The following is a 21,876-nucleotide window of genomic DNA, read 5'->3' as shown; positions in this document are numbered from 1 at the left end:
TCATTCAAGTTACGTACCATAATCAAAACCCTTTTTTAAGGTTTCCATTCAAGGTCATCGCCTTCAGGTAAAGATTAGATGGAGTGCCACCTAGAAAATTCAAATGATTCTTTCAAGTAGAAAATAAAGAAGTTTAGTTTCATAATAAAACAGAAACCCAGTGGCGCCTTAAAGACTAACAACATTTATTCCAGCATGAGCTTTCAAGAGTCAAAGTTCACTTCCACAGATGCAATGAAGAGAAAATCATTTTCTTCATATTTATCATCAAAGTTATAGAAGAAAAGAAGGAAAAAAGGGAGGAGATGGGGGAAGAAAGAAGCCTAGCATCATAAATCAAGATGGATTCTCTGCATAAGGGACTATAGTGGTTATCTTACACATAACAGAGGATGAGAGAGATCAGAGGTTCCAGCCTCTCATGAGGTAAAGATTTAAAACATGTAATGAAGGGGAATAATCTAACTAATCAAGGAAGAAGTGGTCTGTTTAGTTTACTTTCATTCCAGAAGAATTGCTTTCTATTTGAGGGCATTAGTATATGCAGAGGTTAGGGAAAGTTTGGCAAAATGGAAACTCCTCACTGGAAAAACTTTGAAAAACATCATAAGTTCCACCACTGTGGGTTCTGGTCCAGGATGGACTGGCTCAACAGGAAGCCCCATTTTCCCCTTCACTATGTTGTCTCCGATCGGGTCCTGACATTCTCATATAGCTGAGGCCTGTGTTTTGGCCTGGAAACACCTGGAATACAAAATGGAAGCTGTATGAGTAAGACTACTTTCCTGCTGTGAATAGTCTGACTACAACATCAAATTTTTGTGCCAATATAGAAAAAAAACCCTCTGTATTAGAGTTGCCAACAGGCCTGGTGAAAAAATGTGCTGTCCTTTTAATAGAGGCTTACTGTGTGGAAATGGGCCCTAAAAGCTTTTCATAGCAAGGACTTAAATAACATCACCTGTTATGTAACATCTATTAAGCCTCTACTAAAGGGACAAGACATTTTTCTCCAGGCCTGGTTGACAACTCTAATTTGAACCCAGACCTTCCAAGTGCTACAATGCAATCCTAAGAACACCTTCCGGGGAGTAAGCTCCATTAAATAGACATTAATAGGATTCTGAGTAGACCATTTTAGGATTGCTCTCTTAGAGCCAAGCTACAAGTGACAAATGACACTTGAACAGCAAGTGTATTTCTCCCTGTTCACTTGCCCTCCACTCAATCCACTTGCCATTCAAGTGTCATTCGTCACTTGTAGCTTGGCCCTTAGTCTGACACTCTAATCATTATTCCATTCTGGAACTTCAGGCTGCTGGTAGGGGAATTACATAGTTGAATACTTCCGGGGGCGGGGGCGGGGGTAGAAATTTGTGAGGAGGGTAGGCTAGAATCCCTATTCAGAAGTTACAGTGAATGTGTAAATAATCCACATACAGTCCATGTACACTTGATTTTTAAAAAAATACATGTACTGAGTAATTCTCATGTTACATTGCATGTACAATGCATGTACGGCTGAATGTACGATTTAAACCCTAGATTTATCTAGGCACTGGTCCCCGATTTCATTTGTAAAGTGAACATGGGTTGGCTGTTTCTTACAAATCGATGTACATGCACGATGCATGTGTGTTCGTTGCAACATGTAAACAGGAATCTGATGTTTAAGTATTTTTAACAAATATGGGAGGAGTCACAGTGCAGTCTTAAACAGAGTTACACCCTGCTAAGTTAATTGAAGTCAGTTGTCTTAGAGCCAAGCTACAAGTGACGCTTTACACAGGTTGGACACTTGTCAGTTTACCTCAAGTTTTGATGGGAAATGCAGGCATCCTGGTTTTACAGCTTGGCTCTCCATTACAGCTGCAAGACCAGGATGCCTACATTTCCCAGCAAAACTTGAGGGGAGCTGACAAGTGTCCAACCTGTGTCAGGCATCACTTGGAGCTTGGCTCTTAGAAGGGCGTAGCTCAGCATCGGATGATTCTGTCGATCATGCAACAACACACACAACCCCAGCTGCAACCTGAAGTGGCATATAGTCTGGGAATTGTCTTTGCTGTTTATATGGAATTAGCCTCCAGAGCAATCTGAGGCACAGTGCAAGAATACATGATCGTCTGACAGGAGAATAGTGAATGGTGTATGTGGTTGGAGAGCCAGAACACCGTTATTAAAAGGAATAATCTGAACAGCCATGGTATTTTGGATCTGTGCGTTCTGTAACTGTACTAAGCATATATAAAATCTGCTAATTACATGATAGAATGAGGCATCCTGAGAACTTTTTTTTCTTTCCAAAGACAAGCAGGAATGCAGCTTTTATAGCTGCAGAGAAATGTTTGCAAATGTATAGAGAGAGGTCAACTAGGAAGAGGTGGGCTAGACAGCGCTATAAGAGATTAGGCCCTTTCAGGGCTCATTTCGAGGGGGAACATGCAGGAACACAGTTCCGGCAGTTCCCCAAAGGGGTCACATGTCAGGTGGCCCCGCCCACCTGACAGCCATTTTGAGCCCGTTTCAGCCTGGATGGGGGACAAAACAGCCCGGATCAGGCCTCTGACGGGGGGGTGGATCACTCTCCTGTTCAGCAGCGGCCTGATCCTGACCATTTTGGGCCCAGTTTCAGCCTTGAATGGCCAGGATTGGGTCCAAAGCAGCCAGGATAGGTGATGCCAGGGGGTGTGGCATATGCAAATCAGCTATGCTGATGACACATTTCTGGTGATGTCAAGAGGAGTGGCATATGCCAATGAGTTATGCTAATGAGTTATGCTAATGAATTCCTCCAGCTCTTTTTCTATGAAGTGATCCCTGGGCCCTTTATACCTCCTCAAAGCTAGTAGAAGAATAAATCATGAAACATAAGCAAACAGAAACATTGGCATCATTCATTCCAATCCTCAAGTGTTTTTGGTGCAGAGCAAAGGCTTAATGGGATATGATTTACCTCCGTGCTGTGAGAATTTTCAGCTGCCCATTTCCAGAACTTAAGCCTCTATTAAAGCCTTGTTTTTCTCCAAACTAATTGACAGCATAGTTCAAAGCCTGCTGGGTGACCTTGGGCCAGTTATTCTATTTCAGTGTAACCTGTCTCGTGGGATTATTGAGAGGAGTCCCTCTGTGGCCCACGGAGGAAATGCAGGATAAAAAAGTGACAGTCCACAGTAGAGATGGGCACGATCCGCATTATGATAGAAAAAAAACCCACGATAATGGCAATCGTGCGATCGTGACCCGGCGGATCGTTGTTGTCCACGGCGAACGATCCAGCGGTCGGGAGGGGGCTGGACCGGGGCTGGACCAAGGCGATCGTAATAGGATTGGGAAGCCAGACACTCAGGTGCCAGCAATCTATTCCCCTGGCAACAGAGCCAGAAGGGGGAGAAAGTGTGCAAAAGAAAATACAGCCGCCTTTAAATTCTCAGCTGGTGGAACTCTAATTAGACATGTGGTACAAATGATTTGGCTTTTTCATTACTAGAAGGGTAATACTTGGTAAATAGAGGACTCAGAGGAGCTGAGCAGGAGTGTTTGCACGCACCCAGCGGCTGCCACCACCCACCTTCCCACATAGCTGGGAATACCAGCGCGCCCCACTTTGGCCTCCACGATCCACGATCCATGGACCGGGAACAGGAGATGCTCGGTGTGAATCGTTAATTTGGGATCGTTGCCAGCACCGATCCATGATCAGCATGATAGTTAATTTTTTTTGGATCGTGCCCACCTCTAGTCCACAGCCAGTTTTATCCTCTCTTCTGCTGTTTGTCTAAGGCCTTATTCACCAGATCCTACTACCTAAAGAATGTGGGAATTCTTGTGGCGCTTTATATCTCATTCTACTACATGAGAATCTAGATGCGCCTGAATTCTGTCTTTATCTGCTCTAAAAGTTACCAGAGTCCTCTCGTAGAGAAGTCAGAACTTGTTGCTGATGTGTGTCCCTGTACCACAACCACCATGTACACCTTTCTTCCCAAGGAAATGAGGAGTTCCAGACCACACTAGAACACAACTTGCCTAGAGCAGTATCCAATGCAGAAGCAAAAACCCAGTAAACATTGGTGGACGTACCTTTGCCAACCATGTTAAAATAATCTTCATGTTTCTGACTGCTGGGAAAGAGAGTCAAAATCAATCCAAAATACAAGAAAAGTTTTACATCTGCTGCCCTCTGCTGGCCAAGAAAGCAATGTGCCCACATGCTGCTGTGAGCTCCTTGGAAAATGGAACAAATAAATAAATCTATGTGTGTCAAGTTACAAAAATGTGAAGATGATGGTCCCATTGGCCACTTGCTGGTTATATTGCTTAACCTGAAGTCAGTATTCCATGGGGGAAAAAATTAAGGATGAGTCCAGTGGTCCCTTTAGTTCAGCTTCATCACTACAATTCTCCATGCCCCCCAAATTAGGACAAGCAGGGGAAACATTGCATTCTTCACCCACAGTATCAACTTGGTTTCATTGCTTGCCTTGCATATATATACATCTTGCAACTTGGATATGCTTTTACTCTTATGTCCTCCCCCAATTCCACCACACCCATACTTTAGATAGGCCGCATGCACCTTCAACGTAATTTTTAAAGAAAGGAAATATAATTTGTTTATAAATCCATTATTTAACTTAATCCCTCACCCCCAAACCCACAAAGACTTTGAGAAGGTACGTTAGTGATGTTACAGATTCTAGCCAATAGGCACCTTCCGCTCTACCACCCTTAAAAAGTTACACCTATTTTTACTCCAATCAACGGTCAGTCAAGATCAGTTTTATCTGCTTGCGTTAGTCCTATGCTGATATCTTCTTCATCCCATCCCATGCTGATCATAAGATTAGTAAGCACCGGACCCTTATCACCCCCCCCCATTCATATGAATATGACTTACAAATGGCTCCTTCTCCACAATGCCACCCCCAGAGCAAGGATGACTAGTAACTGCAGTACAACGCAAACAGCCAGCGAGATCCAGGTGGCCTCATGCCCTCTGCTTTCCAGGCACTGAGTTGTGTTAGGGCACACTGATAGGCAATCTTTTGTTACTCCTATATATCAAGGGAAAGACACCAGATGAGAACAAATCCTTGAAAACCAGGCTACAGCCTCTCCCCAGCAGACAAAACTACATTTGCTAACAGGCAAGTTAGGATGAAGATATAATGGTAAGACCTTTCTGTTCACTATTAAGTTTCAGCCTGTACTTTAGTTGCTTTGTGGGTCAGAAGGATTGCACACTGGATTGGGTGTGAGACCATAGAGTTGTAACTGCAATGATGTCACATTACTTTGATGCCATATACTCCTCTTTCTGGCTTTCCCTTAACCCAAAAGAACTTGAAGGTACCATGTGTGGATGCTATTGGTCACACAACAACATGCAAAATAATGTGCTGGGGTCCAAGGTCAACAAACTAGCATTCATGCATAGGGTACGCCATTCAAGGAAACTGCTGCTAAAAAACCTGTCCAAATTTTTGACTTTTCCGTAAAAGCTTCTGTTAACTGGCTGGGGGGGGGGGGGCTGTTCTGCTTTTCTCTAATTGGTTAGCAACCCTCCACTAGACACACACCTCACAAGTTCAACAATTTCATTCCCTCCCTGAATTACTTCATCACTTCAATTCTCTTCCTGTCAGTCATCAGATGCTTTAAAACAAAGAGGCTGGTAAGGGGAGCTGAAACAACTTTGGGAGAAAAAAGTCAGGAAATTCACAGGGGGGTGTTACTCTTAAATATGCTGCAGGATTCACTGCCTATAAAATAATTTTGTATTCCCCATAATATAAACCCATCTGGCAACCAAAAGAATGGTGAAGCCTTACAAGAATCCAACATCCTAGTTCTTACCAGTCAAATTGAAGGTGATCCCCATCTGGTCAGCAAAGGTACACTTCACTGTCCTTTCCTTGGTCTTCATCCTTTCCCGGTTTCCAGCAGTCTCCTTTTTCAAGCAGATGTGGAGTTGGGAAGCCCATTTCCCTTTGAAAATGCCGACGCCTCCCTTCTTCTCTCCATCTGGAAGCTCCTTTTTGCCTTCCCACCACTTGACCTCAGAGTGCCGTAGGTTTTCGTCTGATGAGACAGAACAGCTCAGGATGTAGCATACACTATCCGCTCTTTTGCTCTCCACCGTCTGCTTCGTTCCTGGGAGAGGGAGAGACATCCTTGAAGACAGAAACATCCCTCAAGAAGCAATTGAAACCTAGGAAAGTGTCCTTGGGCCTCTCCCACTCTTGGGAGTATATTGTGCAGAGGGAAAAGATGCATTATTACAGAACTTGTCTGGCCTATTCATTGGTTGGACAGACTATTCTCTCTAGGTCAGTGGTTTTCAACCCAGAAATTGGTTGGGACTCTCAGAGGGGTCATGGAGCCCGACCTGCTGGATGCAAACCCTTCCAGAGCTGCCATTTTTAGAAGGACTTTCTGCTAGCTGACTGGTATAGAAAGCAGCAGGGTCATCAGCACTCTGCTTCTCTTCACACACATACAAGATGGTGAGAGGTGGGCACTCCGCCGTGGAGAGCATTACTCAACTCCATGGCTCTGAAGCATGGCTTGCTCCTCATTAAAAACACACCTCCTCAGCCTCTGCTTGTTTTACCTGGCCCCAGCTCTACTGGTCTGCTGCCCATGGCCTTGGTCTTGACACAAGTGAGGTTATAACTCTGCCCCCTTCCTGTCACATGACTTTGATGTCACACTCTTGCAGCTCAATGCATCCCAACTTTGGTAAGCATAGGTGGGACTCAGTGTGGGTAGGAACAGGGGGAGCGAGTAGGAAGTTGACACGATAGCAGCTTGAAGAGAGATGAAGAGACAGAAGTTTACCCAAAGGAGGAAGAAGGATGAATGAAATTTGCTGGCTGAGATTTGGGTCCCGCTTCTGTTCCTTCTGTGTGTAAGTACATAGAATGAGCATGGCCAGAGACACAACCTGAAGGAGAAGAGGCAAAGGGCATTCGGTCGTTGACTCTTGGCCTGTGGCTGAGAACCTAAGTGAATCAGGTTAGCAGATCCAGGACTAGCGGGAAATGTGGTATATTGTACTCTTTCTCCTGTTTGCTCCATTAAATAGCATTTTTGTATTTTGTAAGCCAATTTGAGTCCTCAATGTGGAGAAAAAAATGGAGTTAAATAAATAAAGAGGGGCAATTTAGAGGAGACAGAAAGGCAGGATGGAATAACAATTTTATTTACTGTATTTTTATCCTAACTTTCTTCAGAAAGTACTAAGGGAAGCATATAACATTTTATTTGCCTACCTACCTACTGTCTGCCATTCTCACTGAGACTTAAGGTGAACAAGACAGTGCAAATCAATAAGATCAACAGCTACAACATTTAATGAAACAATAGGGTATGAGTTGCATAAATTTGAAAACAAACATAAATCTGAATACAGAGATGAGACAAAGCATAAGCAGTTAAACATGGTGTATTTAACAATGCAGTAGGAGCACATCTACATCAATAGACAGTACCCAGTAGTACAGTCAATAGTCCCTGTCCCTTTACCAAAGCATTTCTCTGAAACATTTCCTTATCCCTACTATCTGAATAAAAAAGACCCCTCCTGAATAATTCAATTTTTTTATAGTTTGTGGAAAGTCAAGGGAGTGGGAGCTTTCCTGACCAGGCAGTGTAAGCAGCCAGCTCAGCCTCCACCATTTTAACAGCAGTTTTTATATGGCTGCTTGGGATATTAAAAGTGTAGTGGCCTCTGGAATTAAAAATGGCTGCTGTATTGCCACCAGAGAGCCTCTAGCAGTTGCCAGGTCCTGCCCAGGAGGACATGGTATGCAAGGAATGCTGCCTTGGAAGGCAGAGTGATTGAGAGCGATTGGCCTTACTGTCCATCCCAGCCCCCAAGGAGCAAAGTGCAACTTGCAGAGTCAGCCCCACTTAGCACATTCCTTTCCCTCCTTCCATGATGAGATCTCCTGTCCGTGATTAAGGAGCTAATCAAATGACATTCATAAGTATATACAGTCGTTCCTTGAACAGGGCATTCCCTACCTAAATTCATTAATTGGTGATATGATCCACACAGTTACCAGCCTGTCACATAGCTGTCTTCCTTGCTTGCTAATTCCCCCCACAAATTATTTTATTGCAAGGAGACCACTTCTGGTAACAGCAGGTAATTCCATAAGGTGGGGACAACCACAAAGAACTCACAAGTATGAGCAGGTGTTGATCTTACTCATTTGCAGGATGGTATCTCCAGAAGGCCCTGTTCAGATGAGTGAAGTTGCCATGTTAGAGCACAGAGAGCCGTTCCTGCAGATATGTGGGGCTGAGGCCATGTAGGGTTTTATACGTGATAGCCTGCACATGGGTGAAATCAACAGCGGCCTGTACACAGGCTTTCTCTGTGGTGGCCCCTACCCTGTGGAATGGCCTGCCTGAGGAGGTCAGAAGAGCCCCCACTCTCCTGGCTTTCCACAAACGATGCAAAACCAAATTATTCAGAAAGGCTTTTTACTCAGATAGGAGGGAAGTATTGCAGGGGAGGGGGGTCCCCAGATGCTTTGCTAATGAGTTAGGGACCGTAGACGTAACCACTATGTTGCCTTGCATATTATTTGTTGCTTTGAATATGTACTCCTATATATTACCTGTGCTTCATGTTATCTAATGTCAGTCCTAGAATTATGTTCTGTTTCAGCAATTCTTCAACTTTGTATTAGATCCTTGCTAATGCTTTATCTTTGTAAAATCCTGTGACATTATTTATGGAAATGCCCTTGAGACTGTATGGAAATGTCCTTGATATTGTATGAAAATGTCATTAATACTGATTGTACTAATCTCACACTATGTAATCCGCCTTGAGTCTTGGTGAGAAAGGCGGACTATAAATATATAAATTCCAGACACTTAAAAGAAACTACTTCACACAACACAGAATTAACTGTCAACATTCACTATAATGTGTGACAGCAACCAGCTCAAAGGGCCAGAATAGACGTGATATGAACAGGACCACTTTACATGTGAATACATGAGGCTGGGGGTGGGGTGGGGATTCTGCCAGCAGAATGCATGAACCTGCCAGATTGGCCGAACACCCAAACCAATATATGAAAATCTGGCTTCCTGTTTTCCACCAGCAAACAGAATGTGAGCTGAACAGGCAGATGTTTGAGGTTAAGGGGGAATCTTCAGACCGGCTGAGATAAGGATGCTCCCTCCATCTCCGTTATGAGGAAGGAGGTGGAGCCAAGCTCCACTTTCAAAATGGCAAGGGGCAGGAGCATCTCACTGCCACACACAATTTGCTCCCCTACCCTCCACCCCCATTTTAATCTTTAAATGGCTTTCTACCCTTTCTTGCCAAGCTGTGCTGTATCATTCATCAAGACTTGGTATTGAAGGACTATTGGTCCATGAAGCTCAGTGTTATCTGCTGATACTACCTTTTTAAGTGGAGGTGCTGAAGAGTGAACCTAGAATCTTCTGCCAAAAAAAAAGGCAGATTTTTTTTAACCAAGTCGCAGTTGCTCTCCTGCTTAGAGGCCTTTATTAGTTTTGTTGTCGTTTTTTGAGAGAATGATGTTGGGACTCTACACACAACTAGACTTGTGCAAATACAGTCCTAATGGCATCATCTTGGCAGTTCAACACACACATTCAGTAACAAAACCAAAACAATTATATTATTATAGTTTTAACAGTGGTCGAATCCACATTACTCATTCTAAGTCGTATGTTCCCCACATTCCCCACGCAATCCCGAGTGCCGGTCACATTACCTCATTAAACAGACGCATTTCATTCGCATTTCTCCCAAATATGTGCTCACAGGTTTTCAACGGGAGTTTCACGGTGGCCGTGAACGGGTCAATGCGCAATTTACGCGGTTTTTTTAAAAACCACCCCCCTTCCTGTCTCTCCGGCCGTTCCGAGAGTTCCTATTGGCTGATTCAACTTGCAAGTGCTCCGTAGTCTGCAAAAGACTGTTTTTGACTTCATAGCTTTGGATTTATTGATTATGCTGTTTCTGAATCAAATGTGGTAGTTTGAAAAATCATTTTGGGGTGAATCCATCCTCAGAACGGACTCGCGAAACTTCCTTTTTAACTGTTTTATATTTTTTTTATTTTATATTACTGTAATATCGAAATTATGAAATATCGAAATAATGACACTCCAAGGAAGTGAAACTTCAGTAAAATTCAGGCACTGAACTGTCCTGCATAGGAAATGCCCACGAAAGCTTCCCACATACTTCCAAATTTCCCAAAAAGAAATGGGAGAGAGCCATCAGTGCTGTCAGTGGGGGAAAGAGTGGCATCATTATCTTCAATGATGTTTCTTTATAAGGCAAGATCGAAATAACGGAAAAGTGCGCTCAAAATTTTTTTTAAAAAATGGGCAGGAAAAAAAGGTCCCGCCCAAAAAAGCAGTTTTCGAGCAGCCGTGTGACCGGAGAGACGCGCAAGAAAGACGGATTGGAAGCAGGGATGTGAACAAAGAGGAAAAAATCACGGATTGGACGCAAACAGAAGATATCCGATAAACATGCGGGTAATGGGTGAATGTGGATTCGACCAGTGTTAATACAGTTTTTATAAGAGTGTGCTTATATACAGCTCTTCTAGACAGATTAGTGCCCACTCAGAGTGTTGAACAAAGTCAATGCTGTTGTTATCCCCACAATACAGCTGGGGAGCTGGGGCTGAGAGGCTTATCTAGGGTTGCCAACCTCCAGGTGGTGGCTGGAGATCTCCTGGAATTACAACTGTTCTCCAGGTGACCGAGATCAGTACCGCTGGAGAAAATGGTTGCTTTGGAGGGTGAACTCTATTGCATTATACCTTGCTGAGGTCCCTCCACTCCCCAAACCCCACCTCCTCCAGGCTGTGATCCCCAAATCTCTAGGAATTTCCCAACCTGGAGCTGGCAACCCTAGGCTTGCCCCAGGCCACCTGCTGAGCTCATGGCAGTTATGGGATTCAAACCAACATAGCCCAACCACTAAACCACAATGCTACAGTAGCTCCCAGTAATGAGTGAGAAAAATATTAGTTTGTGAAAATTTTCTGGCAATTGGCCCAAGGACCAAAGGAAGCTCTCCCCCGCCCATCAAATTAATTATCCTAATAGAAAAGGAGCTCTCAAGGATTAGTCCTTTCTGAAATAGGGATGCTAGGCTGCTGCCTGGCACCCCAGGAAGATTCGGGGGGGGGGGCAGGGTGCACAATGTCACTTCTGGCAAAGAACAGTCAAAGTCATGTTGGGAAGTAATGCTCTAGGATTTGCCAAAATTCAGTGGTACACCACAGAGATTTCGGTGTCATGATGTCACTTCCAGTTTTTTGATGGAAGTGACATTGCACACTGGGGTGACCACCCCATTTCCACCCCAATTTTCCCCTACCAGCCTTTGAGGTGCTAATGGACAGTGAAGGAGATGCCTAGGAAGTTTCTGCCATTGCAGGAGACCTGGCACCTCTAGTCTGAAAACAGACAACAGGCCTCAAAAAGACCTGGCTCTGATGAATCCCTCTCTAGCTTTGGAGAGCTGATCCCAATTTGAGTATTTTCTGCGAGTTAAGAGATCTGATAGGTTAGGGGTGGGTTCCCTCGTGACAAGTTTGTTTTAGATCTATTTTAGATGTTCGCTCACTCACCTGTGACAACCACCAGATCATAGTAATAACTTGGTTCACACCAGTATCTCCAGGTGTCATTGTCTGCCACGTTGCTAATGCGAAGGGAGTTATTTGGAAGCATCTCAAGGCGATCCCAGGCAGATGGGTAACGCTTCACTTTGCCTTTCTTTTTGCAGAACAGCTGGGTTGTTGTGCCTTTCCAGTTAAAGTACCAGTTCACTTCCTCAGAACAGTGCGAGCAGGGACACAGCAGCTCCACAGAAGAGCCTTTCTCTGCATATATACCTTTGGGGTAAAAGCAGTTCAATCAACATCAGGCCAGGAAAAAATGATGGGAGATACTGTCATGGCGGAGCATGAGACATTAACAGGTAGATAGTGGCAGACTAGCATAGCCATAAGCCTAGACAGTCTTGTAACAGGGTGTGGGGGAGCACCAAACAGCAAATCGTGGACAGGGGCACAAAATGGGCTTCAAACGTGCTATATCAACAGGTATGAAAACAATGTTCAATTACACAGTCGAAGAGCGAGAACTGGGTCCAATAACACCCTTTGACAAGAGACCTTTGATTCTCAGATCTCATACCCTGGAAATCTAGTTGGTCTTTAAGGTGCTGCTGGCTACCTTCCTAAAACAATTATGCAGCGTTTTTCTTATTAAACAACTGAATGGAACTATTTCAGGTAGGCACCAGCCCTAGGCATGCAGCTTCAAGCCCATTCAACTGCTAAACAAGGAGAGTAGCAAAGGAAGAGCCTAGCTCCAAGATTTGTTTCCTTAGCTATAGGCCCATAACTCAGTTGTAATTTGTGGCTTTGTACAAAACATGCTGTATTGCACTTTTATGTGACCAGGACAAGGAGTTTAGGATCAAGAGACTTCTTTATTATAATAACAGATATTTATTTGCAAGGATCAAGGTTTTCCACAGCACTGTCATTGTGGTTTGCTCACAGCCCTCCATACCAATTAACCACTACCCGACCAAGGTTTCAGGTGGAATCACTTTGCATATGCTAGCTCAGACTGCTAAGACAAGCTCAGCAAGATTCCATCTTGGAATCATGGCCTGGTAACACTGAAAAGTTACACGAAGGAAAACATTTAATCAAGTGAAGTGGTATCTTTAAAGGGCCATGCCAAATCAATTATTTGATTAGTAAGCCTATTAACAAATTGCAGCCAACAATAAACAAATACAATTGAAGTACGTTGAACATTCAATAAGTAGTCTATTTCCAACGCCCAAGGAACAAAACAAGTCTCCTGTGCAACTTGTCTGCCTGTCATTCAACAGGTACAGTGCAGATCCAAATTGGATGGAAAGTTAATGTCCTTCAAATAAATATCCAATTGCCATTGAAACTTGTATGAAGAGAATTCTTAATAGAGATGTCCTTAAGGTGTGCTGTTTTCTTTACAGGTGGTGAGAAATGTAAGCAGGTTGCCCAAAGATATCGCCCATCCGCCTGACTTTCAGGGCCAAATATAATTGCAACCGTCAGCACATATGGAGCACCCCTCTATTCCATTTTCGTATTTTGAAATGGTCCCTGGAAGTTGCTATTGACCCTGTTGAGAAAATTACATGCTGCCATATACGTTTTCAAATGGGGCAAACAGCAGATCTCCCAGGGTCATTTCAGAATGTGAAAATGAGGAGGTTGGAAAGCTCAAGCTAGGATTGGCTGGCAGTCAGCAGAGATCATGGAGGCAGAGACTTCCCTTTTTGGCATCGCACCTCCACAATGATGTCACTTCTAGTGCGACATGGAAGTGACATCACTACTTTAGCATTGGCCTCAAACTCTGGGGTTGCACTAGAAGTGACATCCTGGCATCAGTGCAATGCCAACCACCCCCCATTTTCCCCACCTGCTCAGGTAGGACTGCCAGCACTGCACTGTCCAGTTATGCAGGTAGCTTCCCAATGAAGCAGGAAACCTGGCAACGCTAGCTGAAGTCCCTTCTTCACATGTGCCACAAGGATTTTGTGGTGGCCACAAGGACTTTGGATCATGTCAACCTACTTCATATAAGTATCATGATTCATGAGGGTAAACTGGAGGGAGAATGATGTATGCCACCCTGAGCCTGGCATTAGCTGAAATCACCAGAGTGACACATGCTAAAGGTCACGTCAGGTCATGCCAGTGTGTGATTAAAAGCCACAAGCAGCCCACTACATGGCGAGAGAAGCCACACTGTACGTAGATGATTGCATCACACGTACACACCCTTTGGAATGTTGTGAAACAGGATGCTGGACTTCTTTTAACCTTTTGCATGCGGCAAGACCCCAGGCCCTCACCCACCAAAACTGGAAAAAAATAGCTTACACATTAACAATTGTCAGATTGAAGCTGCTTTGAACATTGATGTGGCGGGTTTATTGTCACGTGACAAGGTGTTTGCATGCAGTTTATTTTGCAGGCTAATGCAAGTTTCTATATATGTTCTAAATGAATTAATGTGTTAATGTGTGAAAAAAGAATCCTAACTCTGAAATCCTTAAACATACCAAGCCCATGTATTGTCGAAGGCTTTCACTGCCAGAGAACGATGGTTGTTGTGGGTTTTCCGGGCTGTATTGCCGTGGTCTTGGCATTGTAGTTCCTGACGTTTCGCCAGCAGCTGTGGCTGGCATCTTCAGAGGTGTAGCACCAAAAGATAGAGATCTCTCAGAGGGGCTGAGGGGATCCCAGTGGGGTCAGGCTGGGCCTCATCACTCGGCTCTGCTCTGTTCCCCAGCTAGAGAGCTGGCAGCAACTGGAGCCACTATCTGGCTCCCCCCTGAGGGCTAAGCCAGTCACAGCCAGGAAGGAAGGAGAGAAGCGGGACAGGGCTCCATCCCTGCTCCATCTTTATTGGGCCCACCTGCTGGTGCCGGCTGAGTGGGAGGGCGGGGCCACCTGAGAGTTAATACCTGTGAGCTACAGCTGAGAATCTCAGAGATCTCTATCTTTTGGTGCTACACCTCTGAAGATGCCAGCCACAGCTGCTGGCGAAACGTCAGGAACTACAATGCCAAGACCACGGCAATACAGCCCGGAAAACCCACAACAACCAATACCAAGCCCATGTTTGCTGAATCAATGCCAAGGGCCGGGCATTTACAAACAAGGATTAGCAGGCTGACGAAAGGCATTTAAACCTTCCCTTGCCCACCACTTTTCCCGAGGAATTCACCAAAATGATTCTCCTTCCCCAGCCATGCTTATTTCCAAAAGCCTCTAAAAGTGAATGTTGCCCATTCTTTTTACTGGCATGTTCCTGTGCCTTTAATAGCAGTCTAACAAATTTAGAAAGTGAAGTTTTTCCTCTTGTGAACATCTGTGGAAGTGAGCTCCCTGTAGGCTTGTCAAGTTGAAAAACAAAATGTCCTCTCCCTTTATTGAGGTTTGCGGTGGTGGACAGTGCCATCAAGTCTTGGCGACCACAGGTGGGGCTTTCATGGCATTGGACTTTAGCAACAGAGGTTGTTTGCAATTGCCTGCATCTGCAACTCTGGTCATCGTTGGTGGTCTCCCATCCAATTACTAAACAAGATACCCTGGTTAGCTTCCAAGATCTGATGAGATCAGGCTTGCCTGGGCTATCCAGGGCAGGGCAAATGAGGCTTAATAGGATGTTATTTACCAGGTGATGTTATTTACCCCCCTGCCATAAGAAGTTTCAGCTGCCCATCTGCACACATTAAGCCTCTATTAAAGAGACAAGACATTTTCCCCCCGAGGCATGTTGGAATCCCTAGCTTTGACTCAACAAAGATTATACTGAAATAAATTTAGTTAGTGTTTAAGAAGCTGCAGGATTTCTGTGTAATGACTTGACTGGGAGGGGAAATTGCATGCAAGGGGATTATGAAAAGTACATAAGCAGATCTAGTTAAAAGTTGGCAGTCCCGCCTAAACTGGTCTCACCAAGACTAAGAGACCCTTTCCTCCAAGTAACAATGTAGTGACCCCATGCACAAGGATCCTGTTTCATAGTACCATCTAGGGTTGCCAGACTTTAAACTAGTCCCTTTAATATCAGTTCAGTCTGCATATGATTGATCTCCATGCCACAATAAGCTTCAAGAGACTATTTCTGAATGTTAAACTTCTTCAAAGAAACAGGACATCCCCCACCCCACACGGCTACCCTAGCAAAATTGAAAAGGAAATTTCAGCATAGGGGCTGAAGAAGGATACATAAACTTTATTTTGTCCACCATTTCCCCCAAGGATCCTACCAGCCATGGTTATTTCCAAAAGCCTTCAAAAGTGAAGGTTGCTCATTCAAATGTTTCTCCAATGATTAACAGTACCAGTTACTAAAGGTACAGGAATTCCTGCTTTGCTTATGACAACAATATATTGTTATTCAGGGAATATTTAAGAGTTGCCAAGTTCCAACTCGGAGAACAGTCCTGTATTTTGAAAGTTCCCTAGTGCAGCTGTGACTTCTGCCTACTGCTTCCCTATCCTGGCCATCCAGCTCTGCCCACTGTACAGCACAGCCACGTTAATGTTTGTTTTCGAGAGGACAACCATGATGGGACCTCAGAAAGGACAGCTGCTCCATTTCCTGCAGGATTAAGAAATGCAAATCTACAGAGCAGATCTCCAGGGTAAAAACTGACTTATACATATCTTATTTCAAGTTTCCCTCATTCCCTTTAGTTGTAAGCCCATCATGGTATCATGAGCTTAACCCCATAATACTCCCTTTACAGATTTTTTATGTTTACCTCCCACCCCATCGAGAACAATTAAGGTCGAAAGGTACCGTTTAGCTCTTACTTTTTGCCACACAAAGTTGCAAAGACAAGAAGAGGGCAGCCAGAGCGCAAAAGGAAGTCGTGAAGCTTCGAAGAACACCACGCATGTTGGCAGCGCGGTGACTGTGCGTCATTTATTAGGTGATGTTCACGTTTATTTCTTTAAAAGAAAAATTCAATGAGTCAGGGAGGAAAAGAATGAAGAAAGCAAGATATATCTGTATCCGGCATGTCCTGAGGTTGCTGAACAGGATGGATTATCAGAAGGACTCGCAGTGGCTATGCATAGTCAGGGGAAATATATATTTTAGCTTATCTACAAGTGCCCTATTATCAGTGCCCCCCCCCGCGCCCGCGATTCGCCATCGGTGGCAGTCTTAAACCACACATTAGAATATACAAACTTCAGTTATACAAAACTTGCCTCTCCTGCAGAAAGCTGCAAATGGGAAAGCTAGTCAGATGCAGACATGGAGGCTAGCTACCTCTTTTCAAAACCCACTGAATGGTGTTTCCTTGTTTGTCCCCAAAATGCAACTCTCATAGCTACTTTTGCCCCCTCCGGCTTAAACGCTTTAGCCTTTTTCACCTGGGTGGCTGTGCCCCACATTTCTTTATGAACCAAAACTCTCTCTGGTTGTTGTGGGTTTTCCGGGCTGTATTGCTGTGGTCTTGGCATTGTAGTTCCTGACGTTTCGCCAGCAGCTGTGGCTGGCATCTTCAGAGGTGTAGCACCAAAAGACAGAGATGACACTGACACTGATGACGGTGACACTGAGAGATCTCTGTCTTTTGGTGCTACACCTCTGAAGATGCCAGCCGCAGCTGCTGGCGAAACGTCAGGAACTACAATGCCAAGACCACGGCTGTACAGCCCGGAAAAACCACAACCATCGTTCTCCGGCCGTGAAAGCCTTTGACAATACATCAAAACTCTCCCTGCTGACAGAAAATAGCTTGAATTCAGACTGTAGAATGTGGGCTCTTCAGGAAACCATCCAAGGTCCATGTTGCATGAGCAAGCAGAGACCGAAAACAAGAACCGCTGAATGTTGTTGCTAACCCTCCAGATCTTTGTGGGACTGAAGAACAGATCTCAGAGACCCTTTGCCTTCCTTCGCTTAATCATAGGCCTGATTAAATTCGACCTGGATGAAATTACATATGCTTCTAAGCATCTTCTGCTTCATGAGATGGCTTTATTGTATTTATTTTGGATATGTATTGCATTTTATATGTGTTTTATATTGCTGTATGACAAAATAAATAAAGATCACGCTCAGGGTCAGCCTGTCCACCAAGTGCACAGGATTGCCTAAGGCACTAGAGGTAGAAGGGCACAAAAACAAGCCCTGTCCCCCCCCACCCCATGCCCGAGTGTTGGGGTCAACCACAGCAACCAGCAACCTAGGAAGTAACCCTGGCCCCAATAAACAGCCCATGGGGAGCCTGCTCTTTCCCTCCCTCCCTTAATTGGGCAGGAGTAGGCAGCCCTCTTCCTCTTTCCTTTCACCTGGCCTCACCACGATGTCAAAGTGGAGTGGAGTCAGGCATATTGTTTCTGGCAACCTTTGTTACCCACCACCACTTGGAGCAGCAATAAGAGAAAACAAATTTTAAATGGCAGTGCCGCATGTATTGTGACATCACTTTTAGGGAAAAGCGACCAATTGCCAGGCATGGCCTGGAAACCATAAGGAGGCAGTGACTTGCTCCCTGCACCTCCGTTGTCAACTAAAGGTTGGGAAATTCCTGGAAATTTGAGGGTGGAACTAAGGTTGTCAGGTGCCTCTACCCTCCTCCCAGAAGTGATGTTGCACCACCCTCCCCCTCCTGGGAGCTTATGCACCATGCATGTTCCCAAGGTGCCTGCTGGTGGTGGGTGACCACTGGGGGGCTTGCCACCTCCCACTGATCACTGGCAGATTAGCAGGCAAGGAGTCAAACCCCCAGGAGTTTACCCACCAGCAGCAGGCACCTGGAAACCCTAGATGGAGCCTGAGGAGGATAGAGTTTCTGGAAGAGAGACAAGACCTCAGGCAAGACAGATTTCCACAGGAAGGCAGAAGGCATTCTTCTATTGATCTCAAAGTTTGAGAAGCTTGATCCAGGAGAAGGCATGCTTTCAGATACTTTGGACCCAAATTCTTTAGAATATTAAAAACCAAAAAAGCAGCATTTTATGTATGTTTATCGTGAGGGGTTCCCATAAGGATCCATGCTGGTGTTTTGTACAGCTCAGAGGTCCCCAATGTGGTGCCCATGTGCTCCATGGCACCTGTTGACACTATTTCTGGTGGCTGCCAAGTGTTTTTAGAAAGTGGGTGGGAGCAGAGGAGGCTTTTGCCCAGCAGGGCTCTCGATTAACCATTGGAGATCTGATTGGTTGTGCAGATTTAAAAAATTGTTTTCGCTGTAGCTACCTCCATAGCATAAGGGATCTTTACTGCATGATTGATACGTAACCTGTGTGAATGTTCTTTTTAAAAAGCACCCTGTTAAACAGAGCTTCTTCCTGAAATGCTGAAGTGTTACTATTAGTTACACATAACCTCATTCCCTGACACTTTGTGTTTGGCTCTGCCTTGTATGGCAATATTTTGTTTGGCTATGTCCTGTGGCAGACATTTTTTGGTTGACCTCCACCCTGTGTGCCCACAGGCTCAAAAGTGTTGGGGACCCCTGTAGTAGTTGAACTGCCCTCAGGGGCATTCCTCCCTACAGCATGTTTCAGTGAACTGATCTGTACATTACTACGATATGGGCAACTGTAGCCCAGTCTGCTTTTGCAGGAAGAGCCACAGTAGCTGAAGAAGCTGAAACTGGAAAAGAGCACATCTGGCAATTTACCACTGGTTACTAGGAAAGAGAGGTATCTATGGACGCTACCAAACTGTATACCTGTTTCCGGTGTGGAGTTGGGGCAGCGTAACCCTTTTCAGAACAGACTATACATGTATTCTTTATTTCGATTTATAAACTGCCCATCCTCAGGGGCTATTCTTGCATCACACTTCCTTCTCAGCTTGATTACTTTCTAGTTTATTCACCCACGTCCTTCCTCGTTGCCTCCAATCAGTGATTTGGTATTTCTATTGTCTCCCTGGAGTCCGATGGAAAGAAGAGATAAGAGCTCTGCATGTTTATGTGATTTACTATGTTTTGATCTTGAAATGTCTTTTATTTCTGCATTGTCATTTTATAAATTGCTGCTTTAATTGGTGCATGTCTCCAAGGCTCTATTATGTAAATAACAATAATGTTTTCTTAGAGAGCCCTCAACAGTTTATCCTGCCTTTTAATCTAAAGGCTCCTGAGGCAGCTCACATAAACTTAAAAGGCACCCAAAGCAATATAATAAAATAGCACAGAAAAAAATTAAGACACATCACATCAAAACAGTCCCTGAAACAAGGATTATTTTAACTGTGTATATCTTGATTTAAAAGGACAAGCTGAGCTCTTTTTAATTTAAAGAAGTTAAAACTCCTGCAGTTAACTGTTTGATGAAGGAAATGGCGGAACGATCATAGGATTACCATCCTCTAGATGGGGCTTGGAGATCTCCTGGAATCACAACTGCTCTCCAGATGTCAGAAAATGGCTGCTTTGGAGGGTGGACTCCATAGCATTCTAGCCTACTGAGGTCCCTCCCCTCCCTAAGTTCTACCCCCAAAATTTCTTGGAATTTCCCAGCTTGGAGCTGGCAACCCAGTCTCTGCCATCCACCTCCTGGCTTCTGGATTCAAAGGAGGAGTCCCATATAATCTATCTCATTGTTTGTGTGTTTTCTTATCTAGCTAGCGATATGCTTAAAGAACCCCCCCTTCTACATATTTATTTAGTGCATTTTTGCCGATCTTTCCTCCAAGGAATTCAGAGAAGCACATATGGCTCTCCCTTGCTCTGTGTTATCATCACAACCTGTGAGTAGGTTTGGCAATAGGCCTGGGGGGAAAAATCCTGCCTTTTTCATAGAGGCTTGTGTGTGTAAGGTGCTGTCAAGCTGTGACCAATTCAGGGCACGAAGCTTGCCCCAGTGGCCCAGTTGATCCAATAATGCTGCCCTCTCAAACCTCTACCTAAATAGGCTGAGAGCTAACCTGGCTCAGCTGCGCTGTCCTGCAAGTCCTTATACATCAATGGTTGGCCCCACCAGCATAAACAGGTCAGGCTGGAGCTCCATACCCACTGGCCATTCTAAGACAACATCAGACTTGAAATATTGATGATCAGCCACAAAATTGTCATTTCACAAGGTGCTGGAGGAAGCATGTTAAACTGCTGCATGTCCCATGCCAAGGAGTTATCCAAAGCACATGCTAGAGCACTGATGTACTGGTCCATCATGAATGCACGGAGAGAGGGTTGGCCTCTGCCAGTCATGCTAAGAACTTTAGCCAGCCAGCCACAGAGAACTGATGATTCCACATGAAATTCTGGACTGGCCATGGCTGAAGGTAGCTGATGATATATTTGAGCTACAAGAACGCAACTACCTGGTAGTCACAAATGGCTTCTCCAAGTTTCCAGAAGTTCTTCAACTGGCTGACAAGACAGCTGTGACAGTGATAGCGAAGCTGAAGGCAACATTTGCATGCTATGGCATACCATTCCTCCATCGTAGGCAATGTTGTAGTTTTCCACTTTTGTGCATAAAGTACTCTTGTTGCTGTAATAAAATATAAAAACAGTGTTCTAAAACTTTTTTCCAACTGGCTGTCCATTATTCCCAACAGAAAAGTCTCTGGTTTCAGCTGAAGTTTAATCTTCAAAATCTTCTGAATCGATGATTGTATCTGCAACCAAAACCTCTTTGCTTTCTTACATGTCCACCACATATGAAAAAATGTCCCTTCTTGTTTAGCACATTTCCAACATACATTTGACGCCCCCTTATACATTCTAGCCAATTTTTCAGGAGTCATATACCAACGACACATCATTTTGTACAAAATTTTCTTTAATACTGGTGCTTAATGAGACAGACAGACAGACAGACAGACAGACAGACAGACAGACAGACAGACAGACAGACAGACAGACAGACAGACAGACAGACAGACAGACAGACAGATAGATAGATAGATAGATAGATAGATAGATAGATAGATAGATAGATAGATAGATATGTGAACAAGAGGGCTGAAATTTACATTAAGAACATACACTTTTTGATGCTGTCGTTGTGAGCATCCTTACCTGGCAACTTTAGAGTGAACATCAATAAGGATTGGTTTGCAAGATTAAACATAACGTGTGAACTCAGTTGGATTTACTTCCCAATTAAAAAAAAAAAGGAAAGTGGTTCCATCTAAAGGAGTGTGCTCTGACTGACAGAAGCCCATGCTGGAAAAAATATGGACAGCTTTTAATGTGCCACCACTAGTTTTGTACGGTATTTTATGTCTACCTGTTTACCTACCTGAAGAGACCAGAAGGGAAAGGGGAGAGAGAGAGAGAGAAGTGTCGCG

At 44.3% G+C, this 21,876-nt stretch overlaps 1 protein-coding gene across 1 annotated transcript; it reads right to left on the bottom strand.

Annotated features, from left to right (window-relative positions):
* Nucleotides 1–313: 313 nt before the first annotated feature.
* LOC129329026 (uncharacterized) lies at nucleotides 314–21,867 on the bottom strand. Its single transcript, XM_054978422.1, has 8 exons — nucleotides 21,828–21,867; nucleotides 20,902–21,074; nucleotides 16,425–16,562; nucleotides 11,652–11,918; nucleotides 5,860–6,156; nucleotides 4,901–5,057; nucleotides 4,084–4,124; nucleotides 314–744 (listed from the first exon to the last, which is right to left on the bottom strand). The coding sequence occupies exons 3-8, from the start codon at nucleotides 16,534–16,536 to the stop codon at nucleotides 677–679; spliced, it is 942 nt and encodes a 313-aa protein (XP_054834397.1). The 5' UTR covers nucleotides 16,537–16,562; nucleotides 20,902–21,074; nucleotides 21,828–21,867; the 3' UTR covers nucleotides 314–676.
* Nucleotides 21,868–21,876: the final 9 nt, after the last annotated feature.

Source organism: Eublepharis macularius, chromosome 4 (genome assembly GCF_028583425.1).
Source record: "Eublepharis macularius isolate TG4126 chromosome 4, MPM_Emac_v1.0, whole genome shotgun sequence".
In the NCBI taxonomy this organism is placed as follows: Eukaryota; Metazoa; Chordata; class Lepidosauria; order Squamata; family Eublepharidae; genus Eublepharis; species Eublepharis macularius.
This window is presented reverse-complemented; position numbering and strand designations above follow the sequence as displayed.

What these genes read in the sequence shown, in the direction of transcription:
- LOC129329026 (XM_054978422.1), bottom strand. Translation starts at nt 16,536, where the DNA reads ATGACGCACAGTCACCGCGCTGCCAACATGCGTGGTGTTCTTCGAAGC. An exon ending in GCAACTTTGTGTGGCAAAAA is followed by an intron (nt 11,919 to 16,424) that starts GTAAGAGCTAAA and finishes TTTACCCCAAAG; the next exon opens with GTATATATGCAGAGAAAGGC. An exon ending in TGATCTGGTGGTTGTCACAG is followed by an intron (nt 6,157 to 11,651) that starts GTGAGTGAGCGA and finishes TCCCTCTCCCAG; the next exon opens with GAACGAAGCAGACGGTGGAG.